General features: G+C 42.2%; 1 protein-coding gene across 3 annotated transcripts in view; it reads right to left on the reverse strand.

Annotated features, from left to right (window-relative positions):
• Positions 1 to 24,626, reverse strand: part of IL16 (interleukin 16) — a 113,868-nt gene that overhangs the window by 60,814 nt on the left and 28,428 nt on the right. For all 3 annotated transcript variants that reach the window (XM_040257392.1, XM_040257393.1, XM_040257394.1), the window contains exon 2: positions 20,647 to 21,059. In XM_040257392.1, coding sequence (XP_040113326.1) covers positions 20,647 to 21,059 — 413 coding nt within the window. The remainder of the gene's footprint in view (positions 1 to 20,646; positions 21,060 to 24,626) is intronic.

A 24,626-nucleotide genomic window follows, 5' to 3' on the forward strand; every position in this document is an offset into this window, starting at 1 on the left:
AACAAACAAAACATCTATATGGCCCCTAAAAGCTCCAAAATAGAGGCAATGCACAAGTTCAATGGGAAGGAAAGCATGATAGCCCACTCCAGTATTCTTGCCTGGAGAATCTCATGGACAGAGTAGCCTGGCAGGCTAGTCCATGGAGTTGCATGGAGATGGACATGACTAAAGCAACTTAGCACGCACATAGGAGGGCACAAGTTCTATGGATCTTCTATCTCCTGGACATTGACAAGGATCTAGTGTTCACCCAGACTCTGGGACCATCTCAAGGTATATATTCACTCTTTTTAATTCATAAAACCCTGAGCATAATGTTTCCCTCACCAGAAAATCACAGTGGGCCTAGAGCAGAAAAAGGGGTCATGAGATGAACAGCATTAAGCCTCTTATGACCCTGGGCTGGTCAGTTAATTGTTTGGTCTCAGTGTCCTCTTTTGTAGGCTGAAGGGGTGAACTTAACAGCTTTTATAATCACTTTCAGCTCTATACTTTTTAATATAACGGATGATTATGTTTAAAGACTCAAGTGGCTATTGTCCTCTCTGAAGTGATCACATTGCAGAAGGTCACTCACGAGGAGAAAATATCTTCCCTTGGTTCTTGGGGGCAGCCTGGCTAGTTTCCAGCAAGGATGTCCTGGGTGGAGTGGTGTCTCATCAAAGGAATCTCTGTAGGAGCCCCTGTGAAGGCTTGCATACTACAGCTCCCCTGTCAGCCCACAGAACAAAACTCTTCTGTTTTTGCTCCCAAGGTGGGGCTGCTCTTGAGGCCGAGGGTTTGTCACTGAGGTCATAGGCTGGCAAAGTCATTTCCAGACACGTTGCTCCTTGTTCTCATCAGAGGCTGCGACCCAGAGCCACAGTTCTGTGGGTGGCGTGCCCCATCATTACCTGGGTGGTAATCTCTACAGGTATCTGTCCCCTTGGTGCCTGAGTGGGAAAAGGCGTAGACTCACCATGGAGCTCTCTTCAAGTAGGAACCAGTCATGTAACTTGCTAGGACTGAACAGTCAACCTCAAGAAATGGGGAAGAAAACCCAAAAAAACAAAAAAACCACAATCCACATGTAGCCAAGGAATAAACCTAGAATGAAAATGCAGAATTCTGCAGCACTTTGTACTATAAGCAACATTATTCTGGAATCTAAACTCCTCCCCAAAAGTTAGAAGGCTCTATTACTGTCTAAGAAGGGTTCATTTTGCCTACAGACCCCCAACATTGCTGACAGAGCTTGATGCTTCTGGAGTTTGTTGACTGTACTCCCTTAAATACAAGCCTTCCCATTTTCTTTTTGAACTGAGATGCTATAGCTGTTCTAGTGTAAAGGAGCCACAAAATAGAATTCACTGCCCTCCTGGTCAAGGCTTGTCTCCTGTGGTTGGGTTGATCACCCAGCAGTAGACTTGAACTTTAAACCATAAAGATAAATAACTGTCCCCAGCAGATTGGTTCTGGGGTGGTCATGTTGTCATGTGGGATGCTGAGGCCACATGCATCCTGATATGGAGAGGAAGGGTGGAAACCATGAACCGAGGAGTCCTCCAAAAGTCCTCCCTCCATGACCACAGCCACCAAGTCCTTATAATTCCACCTTCTCAAATTTCCCCATTCTTGCTGCTTACATTCTAGTTCATAGTATTTCTTTTAGAAATATTTTCTATTACAATGGCCTATGAGGTCTAGGAAAATATTCTTATGAATATTTTTAACACATGGCCTGGTACAGCTGGATAGCCACATGTAAATGATTGAAGTTGAACCTCTTCCTCATACCATATACAACAATTAACTAAAAAAAAAAATCACAGACCTACAAGTATAGCCTCAAAGTAGAAAAAACCTGAGCACTCATAAGCAAATGAGAAGGTGAATAAAATATGGTATATCTATGCAATGGAATATTACTTGGCAATAAAAAGGAATGGGGTACTAATATATTCTGCAAGCATAGATTCCTGAAAACATTTAGTGCAAAAAGTCAGTAACAAAAGATCACATATTATATGATTCCACGTATAGTAAATGCCCAAAATAGGCAAATCTATATAGACAGAAAATAGATTAGCAGAGGGTTATGGATGGATCAGTAGTGTGGTGGGGAGGTGGGAATGAGGAATGACTGCTAATGGGTGTTTTTAGGGGTGATGAAAACATTCTAAAATCAGGTAGTGGTGGGACCTCCCTGGTAGTCCAGTGGTTAAGAATTTGCCTTGCAATGCAAGGGACATGGCTCAATCCCTGATCAGGGAACTAAGATCCCACACACCACCGAACAACTAAGCCCGCACACCACAACTAGAGTCCTCTCGCTTTAACCAAAGATTCCACATGATGCAATGAAGAGCCCTGGTGCTGCAACAAAGATCCATTAGTGCTGCAACTAAGACCAGATACAGTCTGATAAATAATGAAATCAGATAGGGTGAAGATTACACCACTCTGAAAATACACTAAAACCCACTTGACACCACCACCATGTGTGTGCTCAGTCCTGTCTGACTCTTTGCAACCCCAGACTGTAACCCATCAGACTTTTCTGTCCGTGGGATTTCCCATGCAAGAATACTGAAGTGGGTTGCTATTTCCTTCTCCAGGGGCTCTTCCCATCCCAGGGATTGAACGTGAGTCTCCTCCATCTCCTGCACTGGCAGGCAGATTCTTTCCCACTGCATGACCTGGGAAGCAAAAACCACTTAATAGTATAACGTAAGTAAGCGAACCATATAGTGTGTGAATTATATCTTACCAAAACCACTTAAAATGGACTATTCACCTATTCATTCATTGATTCACAGGTTCCCTGTCCCCAGTCTGCACTTTGATGCTTCTGCACTCAGCTGACATGATTTTACAAAAATGCAGATGATACTCATACAACTTCCTGATTAAACCTATGATGATTCAAGATCAAATTCAAACTCCTTGGCATATCATTGTAGGTCCCTCCTTCTCCAATGCTATCCAAACTGACTCAAGCCTCCATTGCACCCAGTTATACTTCCTATCAGTGGACCCTCTTGTGTCCTGTCCTATCTATGCCATTACCCATCTTGACTATTCTTCATTCTTCAAGAATCAATATAGATGTCACAATCTCTGTAGTGATGTTTCTGTGCAAAATAGCTGCCCCTCAGATAATAATGGGCTTTCTTTCCCAGTAAGAGTCAAGGAAGGCTTAAATGTAGAGAGAGATGGTTGTCTACCTTTTTTTTTTTCAATTGGAATATAGTTGATTTACAATATTGTGTTAATTTCTGCTGTACAGTAAAGACAATCAGCCATACATATACATATATCCCCTCTATGTCACCACAGGGCATTGCATACATGCTATACAGTATGTTCTCATTAGTTATCTATTTTATACCCAGTAGTGCATATATGTCTACAAAGTCATCCTGCTAAGACCATCCCTTCATTACTCTTCTTCTCAACTATTCTTACATGTTTGTTTTTCCAAACACATCATCAAATTATATTGTGTGGTTAAAAAAATATTGTTCTTACTAATTTTGGGAGAGCAACCCTAAATCTTAAAACAACTCCAGGGAATACCACTTTTCTAAAAAGTGGCTATTTTTCTCCAAAAACAGAGTCTGTATTTCTAATTGTCTAATAGAAAATGGATGGATGGAACTTTTATCATACTACATCACAATGGGATTTTTGGAAAGATGAAATAATATATGCAAAGTACCTGGTTCATTGACCAGCAAGAACCCTGAGAAACCAATTAGTTACAAGAGTGTCAATCTATCTCCCAAATATTTTTCAATTCTATTGTTTCCTTTACACAAAGGTGTGTGTACAAAGATCTTTATCACTACATTATTTGTAATAGAAAACATGAAGGGAAATGTTCCATGATGGGGAAGCGATTGAAGATGTTACAGCAGTTCATCAGTACCATTTTTCTAGATTCCATATATGAGTTAACATAAGATACCTATTTTTCTCTTTCAAGTGAACATTTCAACTGAACATTTGTGTACTTACTTCATTCTGTATGACAGGCTATAGGTTCATCCACCTCCCCAGAACTGATTCAAATTCATTCTTTTTTATGGCTGAGTAATATTCCATTGCCTGGAGACTCTCATGGACAGAAGAGCCTGGTGGGCTGCAATCTATGGGGTCGCAAAGAGTCAGGCACGACTGGGTAACTAACACTTACTTACTTACTAATATTCCATTGCATATATGTACCACATCTTCTTTATCCATTCATCTGTCAATGGACATCTAGGTTGCTTTCAAATGGAGACATGGATGTACAGAATGGATTTGTGGAAACAGTTGGGGAGGGAGAGAGTGGGATGAGTGGAGAAAGTAGCATTAACATAAATAAACTATTGTGTGTAAATGGCTAGCTGGTGAGAAGTTGCTGTATAACACAGGGAACCCAGTCTGGCATACTGTGATGACTTAGAGGAACAGGATGGTATGGGGGAAGGGAAAGGAGGCTCAATAGGGAGGGAATATATGTATAATTATGGCTGATACATGTTGTTGTATGGCAGAAACCAACACAATATTGTAAAAAACTTTTTTAATAAAGGTAAATAAAAAGGTGTTATAACAGGAAGTTTCTGTTTCTGGAAGTAGATGGATTTGTTACTTTGATCCCTCTGCTTACAACAAATAAAAGTGTTGGATGGAAATGTAAAGGTATCAATGAAATAGCAAATGAGTAAGAAATTCTCAAAGGCTAAAAAGTAAATAAATGCTGCACCAAAACTTTCCCGAGAAGTAAGCAGATCCCCGAAGCTGGCTGTTGCCCTGAATCATTTTATGAACTGACTGAATGTAAACTTCATCTTCTATAGCTTTACGGGTATTGGGAGCAGACAGGAAGCCCTAGTTCCTTCTCAAGATGAGAAGTTTAATAGGATTCTCCTCTTACATAGAGGGAACCCCAAAGGATTTTAACCTCATTTTAAATGTGAACTGGAAGTAAATCCATCCCACTCTCAGGAACTGCATGAAAATTGTCAGTCTGGAAATGGCCCTAAATGGAAGAGGGGAAAGCCTTTCCGATTTGCTGGGGAATAATAATTACCAGATGGCCCTCACAAGAGTTGGCAACCCTAATTCATACCACATGGATGTCTTTAAAAACCTCTAGATGAGAATTTAGTTTAAAATGGTTCCAGGTTAGTAGTGTCCCAACCACCTGGTGGAAGCAAATTCGAATCTTCTCTAGGGAAAGGAACCAGCTTTGACTTAAGTCACTGAGAGTCCGGCAGAAAAAGTGACAGGTCTTATGAGATTTCAGAGAAAAAAGTAAAAATAAATTTTTGTCTAATGTAAAACACACATTGGAACGAGGCACCATGAGAGAGACCCAAAGTAGCAGTACACGTCAAAATCAGACCTGCAAAGACTTCAAATGGTGGACAGATCAGATGCAAAATTAAAAATAAATACATTTAATATTTTGAAGAAAGAAAAGAAGTGCCTGAAAATTTTAAGGAGAGAGAAACTATGAAAATTTCTGAGCAGATCTGAAAAAGAACTAAGATAGTTAAAAATAAAATTAATTATATTAAAAAATAAGTAAAAAGTTTAAACAGTAGGTTGGATGACACTGATGGGAAGATCAAAGAAATGAAATATGGATCAGAAAAAATACTACCCAGATGGCAACAAAAAGAGGTGAAAATATGAAAAAGAGATTAAGAAATATTAAGACAGAGTGAGAAAGCATAACATCTAATCCAAGTTCCAGAAAGAGGGACTAGAAATCACTGGAAGAGACACATTGCATGTGATAATGTCTGAAATTTCCAGTCCTGATGAAAGATATCAACCCACAGATCAATGACACTCAATGAATCTCAAATAAGATGAACAAAGAGAAATGCACACTTAGTAGTTCCTAGTGAAACTACTGAACATCAAAATATACTAAAGGTTTCTCTGCAGAGAAAAGACAATCTTTGAGCAAGCAACAATTAAACTTAAAAATCACATTTAAACTGCAATTATCTATGTCCAATGACAGTGAAATAATTAATTCACTGTGTCAAGAGAAAATAACCATCAACATAAAATTGTACACCAGCTAAAATACCTTTAAAGAATGAGTAAAGTAAAAGTCTTCTCATATAGAAAATCTGAGGAAATTTGCCACCAGCATATTTTCACTAAAGAAAATCCCCCAAAAAAATGTTTTAGGGGGAAGAAAAGTGATCCCAGATTGAAAGTCTATAGTACAAAGAATGGTGATTATAGGAAAGAGTAAATATTTGGGTAAATTTAAACAAAAACATGACTTTGAAATAATTATAATACCTGTGGTTTTATAAATTAAAATAGAGCAAATCACCTGAAAACAATATAAGCCAGGAAAGAGTGCTTTTGGAATGAAAATGTTCAGTGACTTTTGCGTTGTTCAGAAAGTAGAGCAATTAGCCAATAAGAGGAAATATAAAACATAAAGATCAGAAAAGAGGAAAAAAAAATCCTCATTTGTAGACAACATGATTGTCTATGCTGAAAATCCCTAGTCTTCTATAAAAATAATTCCTAGGAATATAATGAGTTCAGCACTTCACAGGATACAAAATAAACATACAAAAATCAATAGCACTTCTATCTACTAGCAATGAACATGTGGACACCAAAATTAAAATGCATACCCATTGCAATCACTCAAAAATAAATACTTTAGGTATAAATGCAACAAAATATGTATAGGACTTGTATGTTGCAAACCTCAAAACACTAATGAAATAAAGTGAAAAAGTGAAAGTGAAAGTGTTAGTCACTCAGTCATGTCCAACTCTTTGCAACCCCATGGACTGGGGCCTGCCAGGCTCCTCTATCCATAGGATTTCCCAGGCAAGAATACAGGAGTGGGTTGCCATTTCCTTATCCAGGGGATCTTCCCAACCCAAGGATCGAACCCATGACTCCTGCCTCATCTCCTGCATTGTAGGCAGATTCTTTAGCACTGAGCTACTCTACTCAAGGCACTGTGGTGACCTAAATGGGAAGGAATCCAAAAGAGAATAAATATATGTATATACATAACTGATTCACTTTGCTGTATAGCAGGAAACTAACACAACATCGTAAAGCAACTATACTCCAATAAAAAAAATTTTTTTTAAGTAGAACTGAGATTTCCAGTTCTGAGACACAATAGGGTCAACTCACTTTCCTCCTCCCTTAGAAATACAACAAAATACCCTGAAAACTATTCAACAGATAATAAAAAGATTCTGAATGCCAGCAAGAAGAAGCTAACTGGCAAGAGACCCCAGCACTTACTGAACGATAATAACATGAATTCTTTGTGCTATCTCATTAAGTGCTACATACCCAGTGGAGAAGAATATTCCAGTATTCTTGCCTAGAGAAACCCATGGACAGAGGAGCCTGGCGGGCTGCAGTTCCTGGGGTTACAAAGAGGCAGACATGACTGAGTGACTGAACAACTATACACCCAGACCAAGTGCTGGAGACCTGCAACCCAGCACGGCCAGCAGGCAGACAAGAAACAAGGAAACAAACAACAGTGCTCTCTCTGGTCTTTCAAAAGACCAGGAAATGGGAAACATCAATACCAGCACCTAGCAAAATCCCCAGCCCCTGCCCTACAACCAGGGAACTAACAGGAGGTGTGACCTGCCTGCTGTGGCAGGTGTCCCAGTCCCGGTCCTACAGCTCTGGCATCACTGGCAGGTGGTCCGATCTACCTGCAGCAGTGGCAGCAGCCAAGCCCCAGGCCAACCCAGCCCCCACTCTATTACTGGGCACAAGCAGGAGTCAACCTATCTACTGGGGCAGGATCAGCTGCGTGTTTCATTGGTGGCCAAAGAGACCCAGGCCCAGCAGCTTCTGCACATCCTCACCCTCAGTGGCAGATGGTCAGCAGTGACACCAGGCAGGCCAGAGAGGCAGAGCTGCAGGGAGTAAAGGAGAAATCTAGCTGTGCCAGAAAAATGAAGCAGACCAGAATAGCATTGCAAGGGCTCTGAAAACTAAAATGTCATTACTACAAAAGCCCACAAGAGCAGTACAGAACTATATGCTAAAACAGCAGATTTAACCAGATCAAGAGACCCCCTCCCAACATAATCATGAAAATGTCCAAGATACAATCAAAAGTAATTTCTAACATCAAGAACCAGGAAAGACATGATTTGAATAAGAAAAGACAATCAACAATGCCAGTACCAAGATGAATCAAATGTTAGAATTACTTGATGAAGATTATAAAGCAGTCATTGTAAAAATACTTCAACCATCATTGACAAATTCTCTTGATAGCAATGAAAAACAGAGACATCAACCAAGAACTAGAATTTTTTTAAGAAACAAATGGAGGTTAGAGAACTGAATATAAGAAACTCAGAAAAATTAGATACCTCATAATTAAACTTCTACAAACCTGAAGACAAAGAAAGAAGTTCTTTAAAAAAAGAGAGAGAGAAATGATACACTACTTCCTCCCCCCAAAAAGACCAAGTCAAAAGACAGGTTTCACATCTGAAAACATGGAAAGTAACAGGAAAGGAAACAATATTTTTTAAGAACAGAAAAATTCATGCCAACTAAACATCCCATATTCATTGAGATGAAAGACCCTTCAGAAACGAAGGGAAAATAAAGATATTCTCAGAGGTAGGAAAAACTAAAAGAATGTGTGGCTAGAAGATGTACCCTTAAAGAATGGTTCAGAGAAGCTATCCAAATAAAAAGAAAATAATAAAACAGCTGAAAACTTCAGAAAGGAAAGAACAGCAGAAGGGTAAAAGGGTTAGTTGCTCAGTCGTGTTCAACTCTTTGTGATCCCATGGACTCATGCAGGAGCTCACCAGGCTCCTCTGTCCATGGAATTCTCCAAGCAAGAATATTGGAGTGGGTTGCCATTCCCTTCTCCAGGGGATCTTTCCAACCCTGGGATCGAACCTGGTCTCCTGCATTGCAGGCAGATTCTTTACTGTTTGAGCCACCAGGGAAGCCAAGGAGTAAACATAATAGATTAGTTTTTCTCTTCATGAGTCTCTTTAACCATATTTTATGGTTGAAGCAAAAGTTATAATGTCACCTGATGAGGTATTCAATGGATGTAGAGGAAATATTTAAGACAAGGGAGAGTAAAGGGGTATAAATGAAGTCAGTTTTCTACACTTCACTCAAAATAGGAAAATGTTTGTACCAATATGGTAATATCCAATACATATACAATTAGATAATATAGCAACCACAGTGAAAATTATAGAGATATACTGAAGAATTTTATAAATAAATCAAAATGGAACCCTGAAAAATGTGCAAGTAATCCACAGGAGGGCAAAAGAAAAGCAACGAAGGAACAAGAAATAGAGTGAACAAACAGAAAACGAATACAGTAAGTCCTTTACATACAAATGAGTTCCATTCTGAAAGCGTGTTCATAGGTACAATTTGCTCATGAGTTCAGCAAAGTTAGCCTAGGTACCCAACTAACACAGTCGGCTACATAGTACTGTACTGTAATAGGTTTATCATACTTTTCACCCAAATAATACACTCAAAAACAAAACAAAAAATAAACCATTTAAAATCTTACAGTATAGTACCTTGAGAAGTACAGGAATACAGTACAACAGCAGGCACACAGGGCCTGGCATCGAGTGAACAGGCAAGAAGAGTTACTGACTGGAGGAGGGAGAAGAGGTGGGAGATGGTAGAGCTGAAGGGTCGTCAGCAGTAGGAGGAAGAGGGCAAGCTGAGATGTCCTTCACGTCTGATGTTGATGACACAGGTTCTGGTAACTTGTTGGATTAAATTCTATTACCCTCTTGCTTCCAGACATCCTGGGCTTGAAATAAAGATCCTGCACTACTGTTCTCTATATAGTCAGTCAGTCAGTTGCTCAGTCGTGTCCGACTCTTTGCGACCCCATGGACTGCAGCACGCCAGGCTTCCCTGTCCATCACCAACTCCCAGAGTTTACTCAAACTCATGTCCATTGAGTTGGTGATGCCATCCCCACAGTACTGTACAGTAAAATTGCACACAAGCACAACCACTTGTAGAGGATGCACACACGTGACAGTGTACACCAGACGCATGAACTAACTTGTGCAATGGGACATGAACATGTACGTTTGCATCTTTGAAAGTTCCCAAGTTGAAGGTTTGTATGTGAAGGGGGACAGTAAAGTGACTTACTGTGATAAAGTGGCAGACTTAAGGCCTAACATCTTTACCACTGAGCCATCTGGGAATCCCAGTAACCAGGGGGCTGGATACAAAGAATAAGGAGAAGCTTTAGGTGGTTTGAAATGTATATATGAAGAGCCACAGTGAAAACAGAGTAGGAGGGCTTCCCTGGTGGTCCAGTAGTTAAGACTTTGCCTTCCAAGGCAGGGCATGTGGGTTTGATCCCTGGTTAGGTTTGATCCCTGGTTGGGGAGAAGAAGGGGATGACAGAGGATGAGGTGGTTGGATGGCATCACTGACTCAAAGGACATGAGTCTGAGCAAGCTCCAGGAGTTGGTGATGGACAGGGAAGCCTGGCTTGCTGCAGTCCATGGTGTCGCAGAGTTGGACACGATTGAGTGACTGAACTGACTGGTGAGCTATGACCCTACCTGGCCCATGGCCAACAAAACAAAACAAAACATAAAACAGAAGCAATGTTGTAATGAATTCAATAAAGACTTTTTAAAAATGGTCCACATTTTTAAAAAATCTTAAAAAAAAAAAAAAAGAAAGAACACAGAGTAGGAAAGGTAGATGGTTTGTTTACTGCTACTTCACAATACCCCTTCTTCTCTCGCTTTTCTTTCCACCAACCCCCTTTTCCCTAATCAAATGCTGTCCTGTCAGAACTAATGAAACTCAAAAGACCAGCTTCCAGGCAAATAGCTCCAGATGTCTTTGACAACAGAAACAGCGACCAGAAATCACGTGAAGTTTTGGAAGCGGCAAGTGCCCCAAATTGTACCTGTGGGCCGCCCCTCCCACTTCCTGCACGTGGACCACCTAGGCTCCCTCCCCATTCTCCCCCCACACTGGGGATGCGGCTGGCTCTGTGGGAGTCCTGGAGCCCCAACCATCCCTCCCAGGGGCTGCTCTCAGTCTCCACAAGCTGCTCTTCTGTGGCAGGAAGGGGCAGGCGGCCAAAGGATTGGGTTTCCCACTTGCCAAGGAGGCCTGGGCCTCAAAGCCACAGGCTGAGCAGGCTCGCAGGCAGCTAAATGAAGGGACCCGTCTGCTCCCAGAGGGCCCTGACCACCCTCTCTCCACCCAACAGCACATGCCAGAGACTGAGACGGCTGCTCCGACCTCAGTGCCTCCTGAGTCACTCTGTGCGAGTGATGACTTGCCCTAACCAGTAATTTGAATTCATAAAGAGAAGCAGGGTCTTCCACAAAATGAAGGCTGTTCCCATGTGGATCAAAGCATCCTGAGTCCTCTTAGGAAGGCGGCCCCAAAGGGAGGACCTGCCCCAGGTCTGGTCTCATCTGCTGCCGCCCTATTCGCAGAAGGAGTGTCCAGTGATTCCAGACCCCAACCAGTGGGAATGCCAAAAGCAATGTCCAATGTAAACCCATGGATTGGCCAAAAAAAAAAAACAACAACAATGCAAGCTCAGGCTATCTCAATAGAAGCTCGACGTCAAGGGTGGCCTCATTATGTTCATTTATGCAACCATTCTTTCCACAATATTTATAGAGTCACTAGCATGTGCCAGTACCCAATCTCATCCAGTGCCATGAAGAGCGCCAGCTCTCAGGTGGATAAAGACTTCTTCAGGCCTCTTTGGTGATCTGCTAATACTTAGCTAGAGAGAAACTGAGAAACAAATGAGATGGGAGGGGTCAGACTGCATCCAGAGACCTTTGTGTCCCCAACCCCATAATCTCTCTCCCCTGGATCTATCTAATCAAGAGCAAATAATACCACTCTGTGTAGAGTCTGAGGCTGGAGAGATGCCAGGGTGGTTACTTCCTAGATTAGAGAATTGTAGGTGTCCACGTGCTTGCAGGTAAGACCTCTTGTGGTACTGGGCAGTGCAAGGGGTAGAAGGAGAAAGAGGAGCATGGCCGGTGGCCAAGAGCCAGGGCCCCCACATCCTAGTGCAGAACATTGAGAAATCCAATAGCAGAGACTGCTCTGGTGGTCCAGTAGCTAAGACTCTGTGCTCTTAATGCAGGGGGCCTGGGTTCGATCCCTGGTCAGGGAACTAGATCCCCACATGCCATAACTATAAGACCCTGTGTGCACCAACTAAGAATTGGAGCAGCCAAATAAAACAATATTTTAAAAAAGAGAGAGAGAGAGAAAGAAATCCAAGAACTTATTTGACCTTGGTTGTCCAAGTACTTGTGTTTATCAAGGGAGAAGTCCACCATCACCCTAATACCAAAACCCGACAAAGATGTCACAAAAAAAGAAAACTACAGGCCAACATCACTGAAGAACATAAATGCAAAAATCCTTAACAAAATTCTAGCAATCAGAATCCAACAACACATTAAAAAGATCATGCACCATGACCAAGTGGGCCTTAGAAAGCATCACACCCAACAAAGGACACCGCAATATGTAAGACAAATGCTAACAAGTATGAAAGGGGAAATTAACAATAACACAATAATAGTAGGAGACTTTAATACCCCACTACACCTATGGATAGATCAACTAAACAGAAAATTAACAAAGAAACACAAATTTTAAATGATACAATAGACCAGTTAGACCTAATTGATATCTATAGGACATTTCACCCCAAAACAATGAATTTCACCTTTTTCTCAAGTGCCCATGGAACCTTCTCCAGGATAGATCACATCCTGGGCCATAAATCTAGCCTTGGTAAATTCAAAAAAATTGAAATCATTCCAAGCATCTTTTCTGACCATAATGCAGTAAAATTAGATCTCAATTACAGGAGAAAAACTATTAAAAATTCCAACATATGGAGGCTGAACAACACGCATCTGAATAACCAACAAATCACAGAAGAAATCAAAAAAGAAATCAAAATATGCATAGAAACAAATGAAAATGAAAACACAACAACCCAAAACCTGTGGGACACTATAAAAGCAGTGCTAAGGCGAAAGTTCATAGCAATACAGGCATACCTCAAGAAACAAGAAAAAAGTCAAATAAATAACCTAACTCTACACCTAAAGCAACTAGAAAAGGAAGAAATGGAGAACCCCAGGGTTAGTAGAAGGAAAGAAATCTTAAAAATTAGGGCAGAAATAAATGCAAAAGAAAAGAGACCATACCAAAAATCAACAAAGCCAAAAGCTGGTTCTTTGAAAGGATAAATAAAATTGACAAACCATTAGCCAGACTCATCAAGAAACAAAGGGAGAAAAATCAAATCAATAAAATTAGAAATGAAAATGGAGAGATCACAACAGACAACACAGAAATACAAAGGATCATAAGAGACTACTCAGCAATTATATGCCAATAAATTGGACAATGTGGAAGAAATGGACAAATTCTTAGAAAAGTACAACTTTCCAAAACTGAACTAGGAAGAAATAGAAAATCTTAACAGACCCATCACAAGCACGGAAATTGAAACTGTAATCAGAAATCTTCCAGCAAACAAAAGCCCAGGTCCAGACGGCTTCACAGCTGAATTCTACCAAAAATTTAGAGAAGAGCTAACACCTATCCTACTCAAACTCTTCCAGAAAATTGCAGAGGAAGGGAAACTTCCAAACTCATTCTATGAGGCCACCATCACCCTAATACCAAAACCTGACAAAGATGCCACAAAAAAAGAAAACTACAGGTCAATATTATTGATGAACATAGGGGAAAAAGTCCTTAACAAAATTCTAGCAATCAGAATCCAACAACACATTAAAAAGATCATACATCATGATCAAGTGGGCTTTATCCCAGGGATGCAAGGATTCTTCAGTGTCTGCAAATCAATCAGTGTAATACACCACATTAACAAACTGAAAAATAAAAACCATATGATTATCTCCATAGATGCAGAGAAGGTCTTTGACAAAATTCAACATCCATTTATGATAAAAAACTCTCCAGAAAGCAGGAATAGAAGGAACATACCTCAACATAATAAAAGCTATATATGACAAACCCACAGCAAACATTATCCTCAATGATGAAAAATTGAAAGCATTTCCCCTAAAGTCAGGAACAAGACAAGGGTGTCCACTTTCACCACTACTATTCAACATAGTTCTGGAAGTTTTGGCCACAGCAATCAGAGCAGAAAAAGAAATAAAAGGAATTCAAATTGGAAAAGAAGAAGTAAAACTCTCACTGTTTGCCGATGACATGATCCTCTACATAGAAAACCCTAAAGACTCCACCAGAAAATTACTAGAGCTAATCAATGAATATAGTAAAGTTGCAGGATATAAAATCAACACACAGAAATCCCTTGCATTCCTATACACTAATAATCAAAAAATAGAAAGAGAAATTAAGGAAACAATCCCATTCACCATTGCAATGAAAAGAATAAAATACTTAGGAATATATCTACCTAAAGAAACTAAAGACCTATATATAGAAAACTATAAAACACTGGTGAAAGAAATCAAAGAGGACACAAACAGATGGAGAAATATACCATGTTCATGGATCAGAAGAATCAATATAGTGAAAATGAGCATACTACTCAAAGCAATCTATAGATTCAATGAATCCCTATCAAGCTACCAACAGTATTTTTCACAGAGCTAAAACAAATAATTTCACAGTTTGTATGGAAATACAAAAAACCTCGAATAGCCAAAGCAATCTTGAGAAAGAAGAATGGAACTGGAGGAATCAACCTGCCTGACTTCAGGCTCTACTACAAAGCCACAGTCATCAAGACAGTATGGTACTGGCACAAAGACAGAAATATAGATCAATGGTACTGGCACAAAGACAGAAATATAGATCAATGGAACAAAACAGAAAGCCCAGAGATAAATCCATGCACCTATGAACACCTTATCTTTGACAAAGGAGGCAAGAATATACAATGGATTAAAGTCAATCTCTTTAACAAGTGGTGCTCAGAAAACTGGTCAGCCACTTGTAAAAGAATGAAACTAGAACACTTTCTAACACCATACACAAAAATAAACACAAAATGGATTAAAGATCTAAATGTAAGGCCAGAAACTATAAAACTCCTAGAGGAGAACATAGGCAAAACACTCCAACATAAATCACAGCAGGATCCTCTAATACCCACCTCCCAGAATATTGGAAATAAAAGCAAAAATATACAAATGGGACCTAATTAAACTTAAAAGCTTCTGCACAACAAAGGAAACTATAAGCAAGGTGAAAAGACAGCCTTCGGAATGGGAGAAAATAATAGCAAATGAAGCAACTGACAAACAACTAATCTCAAAAACTTATCTCCAACAACTTATGCAGCTCAATTCCAGAAAAATAAATGACCCAATCAAAAAATGGGCCAAAGAACTAAATAGACGTTTCTCCAAAGAAGACATACAGATGGCTAACAAACAATGAAAAGATGCTCAACATCACTCATTATCAGAGAAATGCAAATCAAAACCACAATGAGGTACCATTTCATGCCAGTCAGAATGGCTGCAATCCAAAAGTCTACAAGCAATAAATGCTGGAGAGGGTGTGGAGAAAGGGGAACCCTCTTACACTGTTGGTGGGAATGCAAACTAGTACAGCCACTGTGGAGAACAGTGTGGAGATTCCTTAAAAAACTGGAAATAGAACTGCCTTATGACCCAGCAATCCCACTGCTGGGCATACACACCGAGGAAACCAGAATTGAAAGAGACACTTGTACCCCAATGTTCATCGCAGCACTGTTTATAATAGCCAGGATGGAAGCAACCTAGATGTCCATCAGCAGACGAATGGATAAGAAAGCTGTAGTACATATACACAATGGAATATTACTCAGCCATTAAAAAGAATACATTTGAATCAGTTCTAATGAGGTGGATGAAACTGGGGCCTATTATACAGAGTGAAGTAAGCCAGAAAGAAAAACACCAATACAGTACACTAACGCATATATATGGAATTTAGAAAGACGGTAACGATAACCCTCTATGCGAGATAGCAAAAGAGACACAGATGTTTAGAACAGTCTTTTGGACTCTGTGGGAGAGGGAAAGGGTGGGGTGATTTGGGAGAATGGCATTGAAACATGTATAATATCATATATGAAACGAATCCCCAGTCCAGGTTCAATGCATGATACTGGATGCTTGGGGCTGGTGCACTGGGATGACCCAGAGGGATGGTATGGGGATGGAGGAGGGAGGGGGGTTCAGGATGGGGAACACGTGTATACCTGTGGTGGATTCACTTTGATGTATGGCAAAACCAATACAATATTGTAAAGTAATTAACCTCCAATTAAAATAAATAAATTTATATTAAAAAATATTTTACCTTGATTTATAACTTTAATGTTTTTAATTTCAAAAAAATTTTTACTGGAGTATAGCTGTTTTACAATGTTGTGTCATTTTCTGCTGTACAACAAAGTGAATCAGCTATACATTCATTTTGTTGTTCAGTTGCTAAGTTATGTCTGAATCTTTTTGATCCCATGGACTACAGCATGTCAGGCTCCTCTTCCTTCGATATCTCCAGGAGTTTGCTCAAATTCATGTCCATATGGATTTCCTTTTTTGGATTTCCTTTCCATTTAGGTCACCACAGAGCACTGAATAGTGCTTCCTATGCTATACAGTAGGTTCTCATTAGTTAGTTATCTATTTTATACATAGTATCAGTAGTGTATATATGTCAATCCCAATCTCTCAATGCATTCCATATTCTACTTAAAGGGCATTAAAAAACACTCTTTCCATTTAGAAAAAGACAGTGGGTCTGGAGTAGCCAAGGAGACTGTGCATTCCTTCCTTTGAAAAGTCTAGGTTTATGAAAAGTTTGCACCATGTTTTATGTCCATGGATATGTCCTAGTGTGTCCCAGTTTATAATCCATGGGAACTTGAATAGAATTTGTATGCTACTGTTGTGTGAAAATTGTATAAATCTTAATTATGTTGAACTGGTTCAGGGTGATTTTCAGGTCTACCATATCCTTCTACTTTTCTGTATATTCATTCTATTAATTTTTCAGAGTTTGATACTGAAACCCCAACTGCTGCTGCTGCTAAGTCTCTTCAGTCATGTCCGACTCTGACCCCATAGACGGTAGCCCACTAGGCTCCCCCGTCCCTAGGATTCTCCAGGCAAGAACACTGGAGTGGGTTGCCATTTCCTTCCCCAATGCATGAAAGTGAAAAGTGAAAGCGAAGTCGCTCAGTCATGTCTGACCCTTAGCGACTCCATGGACTGCAGCCTACCAGGCTCCTCCATCCATGGAATTTTCCAGGCAAGAGTGCTGGAGTGGGTTGCCATTTCCTTCTCCGGAAACCCCAACTAAAAATCTTAATTTACCTACTTAAAAAAATAATTGCAATATATAGTAGGACTATGTGTAACTGTGTTCTGTATTTTCCAAGTCTCTTTTAAATGTGTTACCATACTTTCATAATTTAAAAAATAAGAAAGAGAGAAAAAAAAGAAATGTTTTTAGTCCAAACTGAGATGTTATGTAAGTAATATGCCTGGTTTCAAAAGACGTAGTACAAAAAAAGAGATGTAAAATACTTGGATAATTGTTTGATATCATTTGATAATAATTTTATGTTAATGAAACAATGTTTTGGATATATTGGATTAAATAAAATATGTATTAAAGATTTTTTTAAAGAAAAGTCCATAAAAAATAATAAAAAATAAAGTCTAGGTCTGATACATTGAGTTTCTGTTTACTAAGTTGGGGAATCTGATTTTGAACACTCTTCCCCAGGGCTCTGGACGCTACCCTGAAGAAGAAGCCCCTTTGGACCCTCAGTGCACAGCGCAGATCCAAATGTCTGCTTCAGATTCTACACGTCCCTGCCCAGCTCTGGCACATCCCTGGGCAGTGACTGACTTAGTCCCGGTCGTGCCAAACACAACACATCCAATAAGGCTTTTATTCCTTTTTTCAGTTGGCTGTTTATCTAACTTCCTCTTTTTTAATTTTCATATTAGGCGTTTCTAGAAACAGGCATGATGTCATAGGGCCTCTCTCCAGACGTTGTTTTGAAATCAGTGTAACCATGGCATTGCTGGAGGCTGAGGAGTCCCCCTGGGCCAATGGAGTCACGCCTGGGTGCAAGGCAGGGTAGGAGCCAGCGCGGGGAGTAGTGAGTCCCTGTGAGGAGGGACGGGGCGGGGGTGTTCCTGAGGACACAGAGGCTCCTCCAGGAAAGGATACTGGGACCAGCTGTCAACATGTACCTTTCTGCCCTGGCACTTTTGACACAGGACGGTGGCTCAGATGTTAAAGAATCTGCCTGCAATGCAGGAGACGTGGGTTTGATCCCTGGGTCAGGAAGATCCCTTGGAGGAGGAAATGACAACTCACTCCAGTATCCTTTCCTGGAGAATCCCATGGACAGAGGAGTCTACAGTTCATCCGGTTGCAAAAAAGTCTGACACAGCTTAGCGACTAAACAACAACAACAACAATGTGCACTGCATGGTGGATTTTCTTGTGTAAATACTTATAACTGTATCCTCATAAAACTCATCTGAAGTATGTATCATTACTAAAAGTCTCCATCTCATAGATGAGCAAACGGACACACAAAAAGTTAAAGCAATCAGTAAGGACCTACTGTGTAGCACAGGGAACTCTTTCTCAATATTATGTAACAACCTAGATGGGAAAAGAATTTGGAAAAGAATAGATACATTTATAGGGGCTTCCCAGGTGGCACCCATGGTAAAAGAATCCACATGCCAATGCAGGTGACATGAGACACAGGTTTGATCCTTGAGTTGCGAAGATCCCCTGGAGAAGGAAACGGCAACCCACCCCAGTATTCTTGCCTAGAGAATCCTATGGACAGAGGACCCCGGCAGGCTCCAGTCCATAGGACTGCAAAGAGTAGGACACCAGTGAAGAGACTTAGCATGCAGATACCTCTGTATGTGTAATTACTTTGCCATAAACCTGACACTATCAATATCATAACACTGTTTATCAGCTATGTGCTTAGTCATTCAGTCATATCCAACTCTTTGCAACCCCAAGGACTGAAGTCTGCCAGTCTGCTCTGTCCATGGTGATTCTCCAGGCATGAATACTGGAGTGGATTGCCATGCCCTCCTCCAGTTTATCAGCCATACTTCAATATAAATTAAAAAAAAATTTTTTTTAAGGTAAAGTAAATTTTCCAGGAACACACAGTTTACTAACTGGGAAAGTTGGACTCGAACCCAAGCAATCAGACTAATGAGCCCACACCTCCAGCCCTTAGGCCATACTTCATCCCCTTGCCCCTGAAATACAAATGCTGCTGTGATCTCCTTCTTCCCTGGAAAGGGTCAATGAGAAAGAACTGTGAAAACACCATCTAAACCAAAGTATTTAGTGCACATATGACTCACAGAGAGATGAGAAGGTGAGGCTTTCCCCGGACCCCTTGCCAGTCTCCTGTCCTCTGCCCGTTCATCTGGCCTCCCCAGGTCTCCAGCATCCTGCCACTAGACAGGCTCCCAGAACATAGCTCCAGACATACCATTCTATGCATGGAGCCCATGCATCACCACTGGGGCCTCCTCGTTGCTGCATCTCTCCTCATGCAGTTCCCTCCACCTGGAAGTCTCTCCCATCCACCCCAGCGTTGTCAAATCCTATGTCCTTCCAGTGGCATCTCACCTTTTACTGGTCATTTCTGCAGCTCTGAATATTTCCCATCTTAGAACACACCATCTTCCTTCCCTGGGGTTGGTCAAGGCAGAACTTGCAGTTAAACTTGCCACCTTTCATCCTCCCGTGGACAAATGGTGCTAGCTGTGGCTTGAAAGTAAATACCTACCCTGACCATCCACAGTACCACTGCCATGACCCCCTCAGTAAAACCACATCACTTCTGGCTTGGGTTATGATCATAGTTCTGTTCACTGGCCTCCCTAGGCTCCACTCCCTGCTTGGGAGCCAGAGGGCTTGTTAAAATTATTGAGGTGGCTCAGCTGGTAAAGAATCCACCTGCAAGAGACCACCTGCAATGCAGGAGATGCAGGTTTGATTGCAGGATTGGGAATATCCCCTGGAGAAAGAAACAGCAACCCACTCCAGTATTCTTGCCTGGGAAATTCCATGGACAAAGGAGCCTGGTGGGCTACAGTCTCTGGGGCCGCAAAGAGTTGGATATGACTTAGCAATTAAACCACCAGCACCCCTGCTCCATCTTCCCATGTTTCCCCGTCCTTCTGAGGGTAAAGCTCCATGTCTGGTGGACACTGGCTCCCACCCCGACTCCATCCTCCCCACTCCCCTCTTCCCTGGATACCCTGTGCACACTCTCCTCTTCCTGTCTTTGCACATGCTGTTCCCTCTGCCTGAATGCTCTTCCCCCAGATGTTCATTTGACTCACTTCTCTGCTCTCTTCATTCAGGTCCTGAATGTCCCTTCTTTAGAGAAGCCTTCATGATCACCTTTTCCCTGCTCTTGTTCAGAATGCGAACTCGGTGCCTCCCTCACTTTGGACTAGGATGATGTGTTGACTTTCATTCATGGCCCCAGGAGCCATCGGGGACTCCTCCCACCCCACACACACCCTGGCACACCTTCATGAAGAACATCCTCCTGCAGGCCTTGCTTCGATCGTTCCCAGCTGCCTGGAGTTGTGTGGCCTCGGAGGACAGTGTGAGGTCAGGAATGCTGCGGGGCGCAGCCTCTGACGTATCTGCCAGCTGCACAGATGAGTGGAAAATTCCCTCCTTGCCCTGACCCAGGGAAATCTCAAAGGGGTCAGGGTATCTCTCGTCGGGGCTTGAGCTGTCATCGCTGGTCTGGGCGTTACAGAGGATCAGGGAGCGGGAGATGGACCGCAACTTGGTGGATTTTCTGCTCTTTCCGGAACGGCTGTGAGGCTCCATCCTCAGGGAGGAGGTAAAGCTGCCTTTCTTCCTTTCCTGATCTCTGGCCCTTGGCTGACGAGTGGTGACTGGACTGGGTTTAGCCACCACTTCGTGGGTCCCTGGAGGAGAAAGGAAATAGGAAGAGGCAATGGGACTTGCTGCAGACAAGTGGAGCGAGACACAAGTCCTGGAACTGAGCCACGATGTCTGTGAAGCAGGACAGATGGAGAGATCATCATTCGATTGACTGGCCCTTCCAGGGTGCCGGCCACATGGAGGGATCAAGTGTTTACCACAGCCTCCTGAAGCTCCAATACTTTGGCCACCCAATGTGAAGAGCTGAGTCATTTGAAAAGACCCTGATCTGGAAAAGATTGGAGGCAGGAGGAGAAGGGGACAACAGAGGATGAAATGGTTGGATGGCATCACTGACTCAACCAACATGAGTTTGAGCAAACTCTGGGAGACAGCGAGGGACAGGGAAGCCTGGCGTGCTGCAGTCCATGAGGGTCGCAAAGAGTCAGACACAGCTTAGCAACTGAACAACAACAATCACTCTGAGGCTCACAGAGCCCAGAGCTTCTCTTATCCAAACCCTCCTTCTACACACAGGGACACTGAGACACTGAGAGAAAGAGGTTCAAATGCAAAGCCACAAAGAGCATTTGCAGGACAGTCAGTGATCAGATCACTGGTAGGAGTTTAGAGATCACAGAGACCTGTGAGACTTTTAAATGTAAAAGCCATTCTTCAGACAAGAGTGTATGGGGTACTCCAGCCTATAGAGCAGGTCAGAGTGAAGAAAAGGACTGGGCTGAACCTGCCAGTCCCCTTCTGCTTCCCCTGGTCACTCCTGCAGGATCTCCAAGTAAACCTGGGGATTCAGAGCCCAGGCTGAAGATTGCTGATGTCTATGCCCTCAGTTTCTAGATGCTGCTGCTGTTTAGTTACTCAGTCATGTCTAACTCTTCAGACCCCGTGAACTGTAGCCCACCAAGCTCCTCTGTCCATGGGATTCTCAGACAAGAATACTGGCATGGGTTGCCATTTCCTCCTCCAGGGGATATCCCGACCCAGGGGTCAAACCTGTGTCTCCTGCTTGGCAGGTGGATTCTTTACCACTGAGCTACCTGGGAAGCCCAATTCCCAGATAAAGAGCCTACAAGGAGGTTGGGAGGCTCACCTAATGTTGACCCACCAGGATTGTTTTGAGTATAAAAGAAGGTGAATCTTAGATGGTTCATGCCAAAGGGCTTAGCACACAACAGGTACCTGGCAAACCTGTGTGCCTTTCCCCAGCATCAATGTCACACCTGGTTGGTATCTCAGCCAGGCTGAGGGTCTCCTTTGTCATCTTTCCCCATGGGATCAAACCCTGGGATGAGTCAAAAACTGGCTTTACTCATCAGGTCAACAGCATCACTCTCAGCACAGCTCAGCTCCGCTTCACTGAGAAGTGCCTGTCATGGATTCAGGCATGAATCCTGTCTATGAGGCAGGTGGTTAAAGGGGCTCTGATGCTGCAGAGTTCTGACTCAGGCCCAAGCCACAAAATAAAGCCTGTTGCCAGAATAACAGACTGTGGGATGCTCTTGGCCCACGGGTACTGCTGTTGGTGCACAGCTAGTACTGAATAAGGAAAAGCAGAGGTCTTCCAGCATTTCATCATGCAGAAACCCTTTCTTATTATATAATCTCCCCAAGACAACATCTTCTTGAACAAAGACAGTGTTTTTCAATACCCAGGTGCATTGTATTGTTTTCTCTATTAGCGTTTTAATTTTATCAATATATCTACCAACCTGAATGGCTCAGTGATAAGGAATCTGCCTGCAATGTAGGAAACACAGTAGTCGCAGGTTCAGTCCCTGGTTCAGGAAGATCCCATGGAGGAGAAAATGGCAATGCCCTCCAGTATTCTTGCCTGGCAAATCCCATGACCAGAAGAGCCTGGAGGTGGGGTGGAGGCTACAGTCTATGGGGTCACAAAGAGTCGGACATGTCTGAACACACACGTACATGTCTATAGCAACCAATAACAATGAATCAAAATGAATGAATGAATAACTATTTGAGAGTGTACCCTATATATCAGGCTCTCTTCCTGATGCTTTAATATAACTTAACTCAGTGGGCTTCCCTGGTGACTCAGACAGTAAACAAAGTGAAAGTGAAAGTCAGTCGCTTAGTCGTGTCCGACTCTTTGTGACCCCATGGATTATACACTCCATGGAATTCTCCTGGCCAAAATACTGGAGTGGGTAGCCTTTCTTTCCTCCAGGGGACCTTCCCAACCCAGGGATCGGACCCAGGTCTCTGGCACTGCAGGCAGATTCTTTACCAGTTGAGCCACAAGTGAGGCCAGTAAAGAAACCACCTGCAATGCAGGAGACTCGGGTTTAATCCCCGGATCTGGAAGATCCCCTGGAGAACAGAATGGCTACCCATTCTAGTATTCTTGCCTGGAGAATCCCATGGACAGAGGAGCCTGGTGGGCTACAGTCCACGGGGTTGAAAAGAGTCAGACATGACTGAGCAATTAACACAACTAAATATTGGTCCATTTTATCAAACACCCTCTTGCCAATATCCCAAAGTCCTGTACTCTGTTTCCTTCCATCTAGAAAACAGTGAGTCCCCTATATACAAGTCAGTTCTGTTCTGAGAATGTGTTCATAAGTCCAATTTGTTCATAAGTCTAAGTTAGCTGAGGTATTCAGCTAACACGATAGGCTATAGAGTACCGTACTGGGAAGAAAGTATTAGTCGCTAGGTCGTGTCTGACTCTTTGTGACCCCATGAACTGCATCCCACCAGGCTCCTCTGTCCATGGGATTCTCTAGGCAAGAATACCGGTATGGGTTGCCATTCCCTTCTCCAAGGGATCCTCCCAACCCAGGGAAGGAACTCCGGTCTCCTGCATTGCAGATGGATTATTTATCATCTGAGCCACCTGAGAAGCCCCTACTGTACTGTAATAGGTTTATGATACTTTTCACACAAGTAATATATAAAGAAAAAACAAAAAAAATGAAGAAAATTTTAATCTCACAGCACAATACCTTGAAAAGCACAGTAGGATCAGCTATATCACCACTGCTTTTACACTTGCTTCTGGATATCCTGGGCTTGAAATAAAGATGCTACACGACTGTCCTCTACACAGGACTGTACAGTAGAGTACACACAAGCACAACCACGTAGAGAGGATTCACACACGTGACAGTGTACGCCAGAGTTCACAAGTCCATTTGCCATCCTTTCCTACCTGTCCATACCCTTCATAGTGAAACATGTGCCCTCCTATGGAGCACATCCAATCCACCCATCTGTTTTCTGGATTCCACTCCTCAGCTTCTCCAGACTTAAAAACAATAAAAATGATGGTTATCTATGGTCATAGCTTCCCTCATAGCTCAGCTGGTAAAGAATCCACCTGCGATGCAGGAGACCCCGGTTCAATTCTGGGGTTGGGAAGATTCGCTGGAGTAGGGATAGACCTAAATAACCACAATGGTGTGATCACTCCAGTATTCTTGGACTTCCCTGGTGGCTCAGATGGTAAAGAATCCTCCTGCAATATGAGAGACCTGGGTTCGATCCCTGGATTGGGAAGATCCCTTGGAAAAGGGAAAGGCTACTCACTCCAGTATTCTGGGCTGCAGAATTCCATGGGGTCATAAAGA

Source organism: Oryx dammah, unplaced genomic scaffold (assembly GCF_014754425.2).
Source record: "Oryx dammah isolate SB20612 unplaced genomic scaffold, SCBI_Odam_1.1 HiC_scaffold_16, whole genome shotgun sequence".
In the NCBI taxonomy this organism is placed as follows: Eukaryota; Metazoa; Chordata; class Mammalia; order Artiodactyla; family Bovidae; genus Oryx; species Oryx dammah.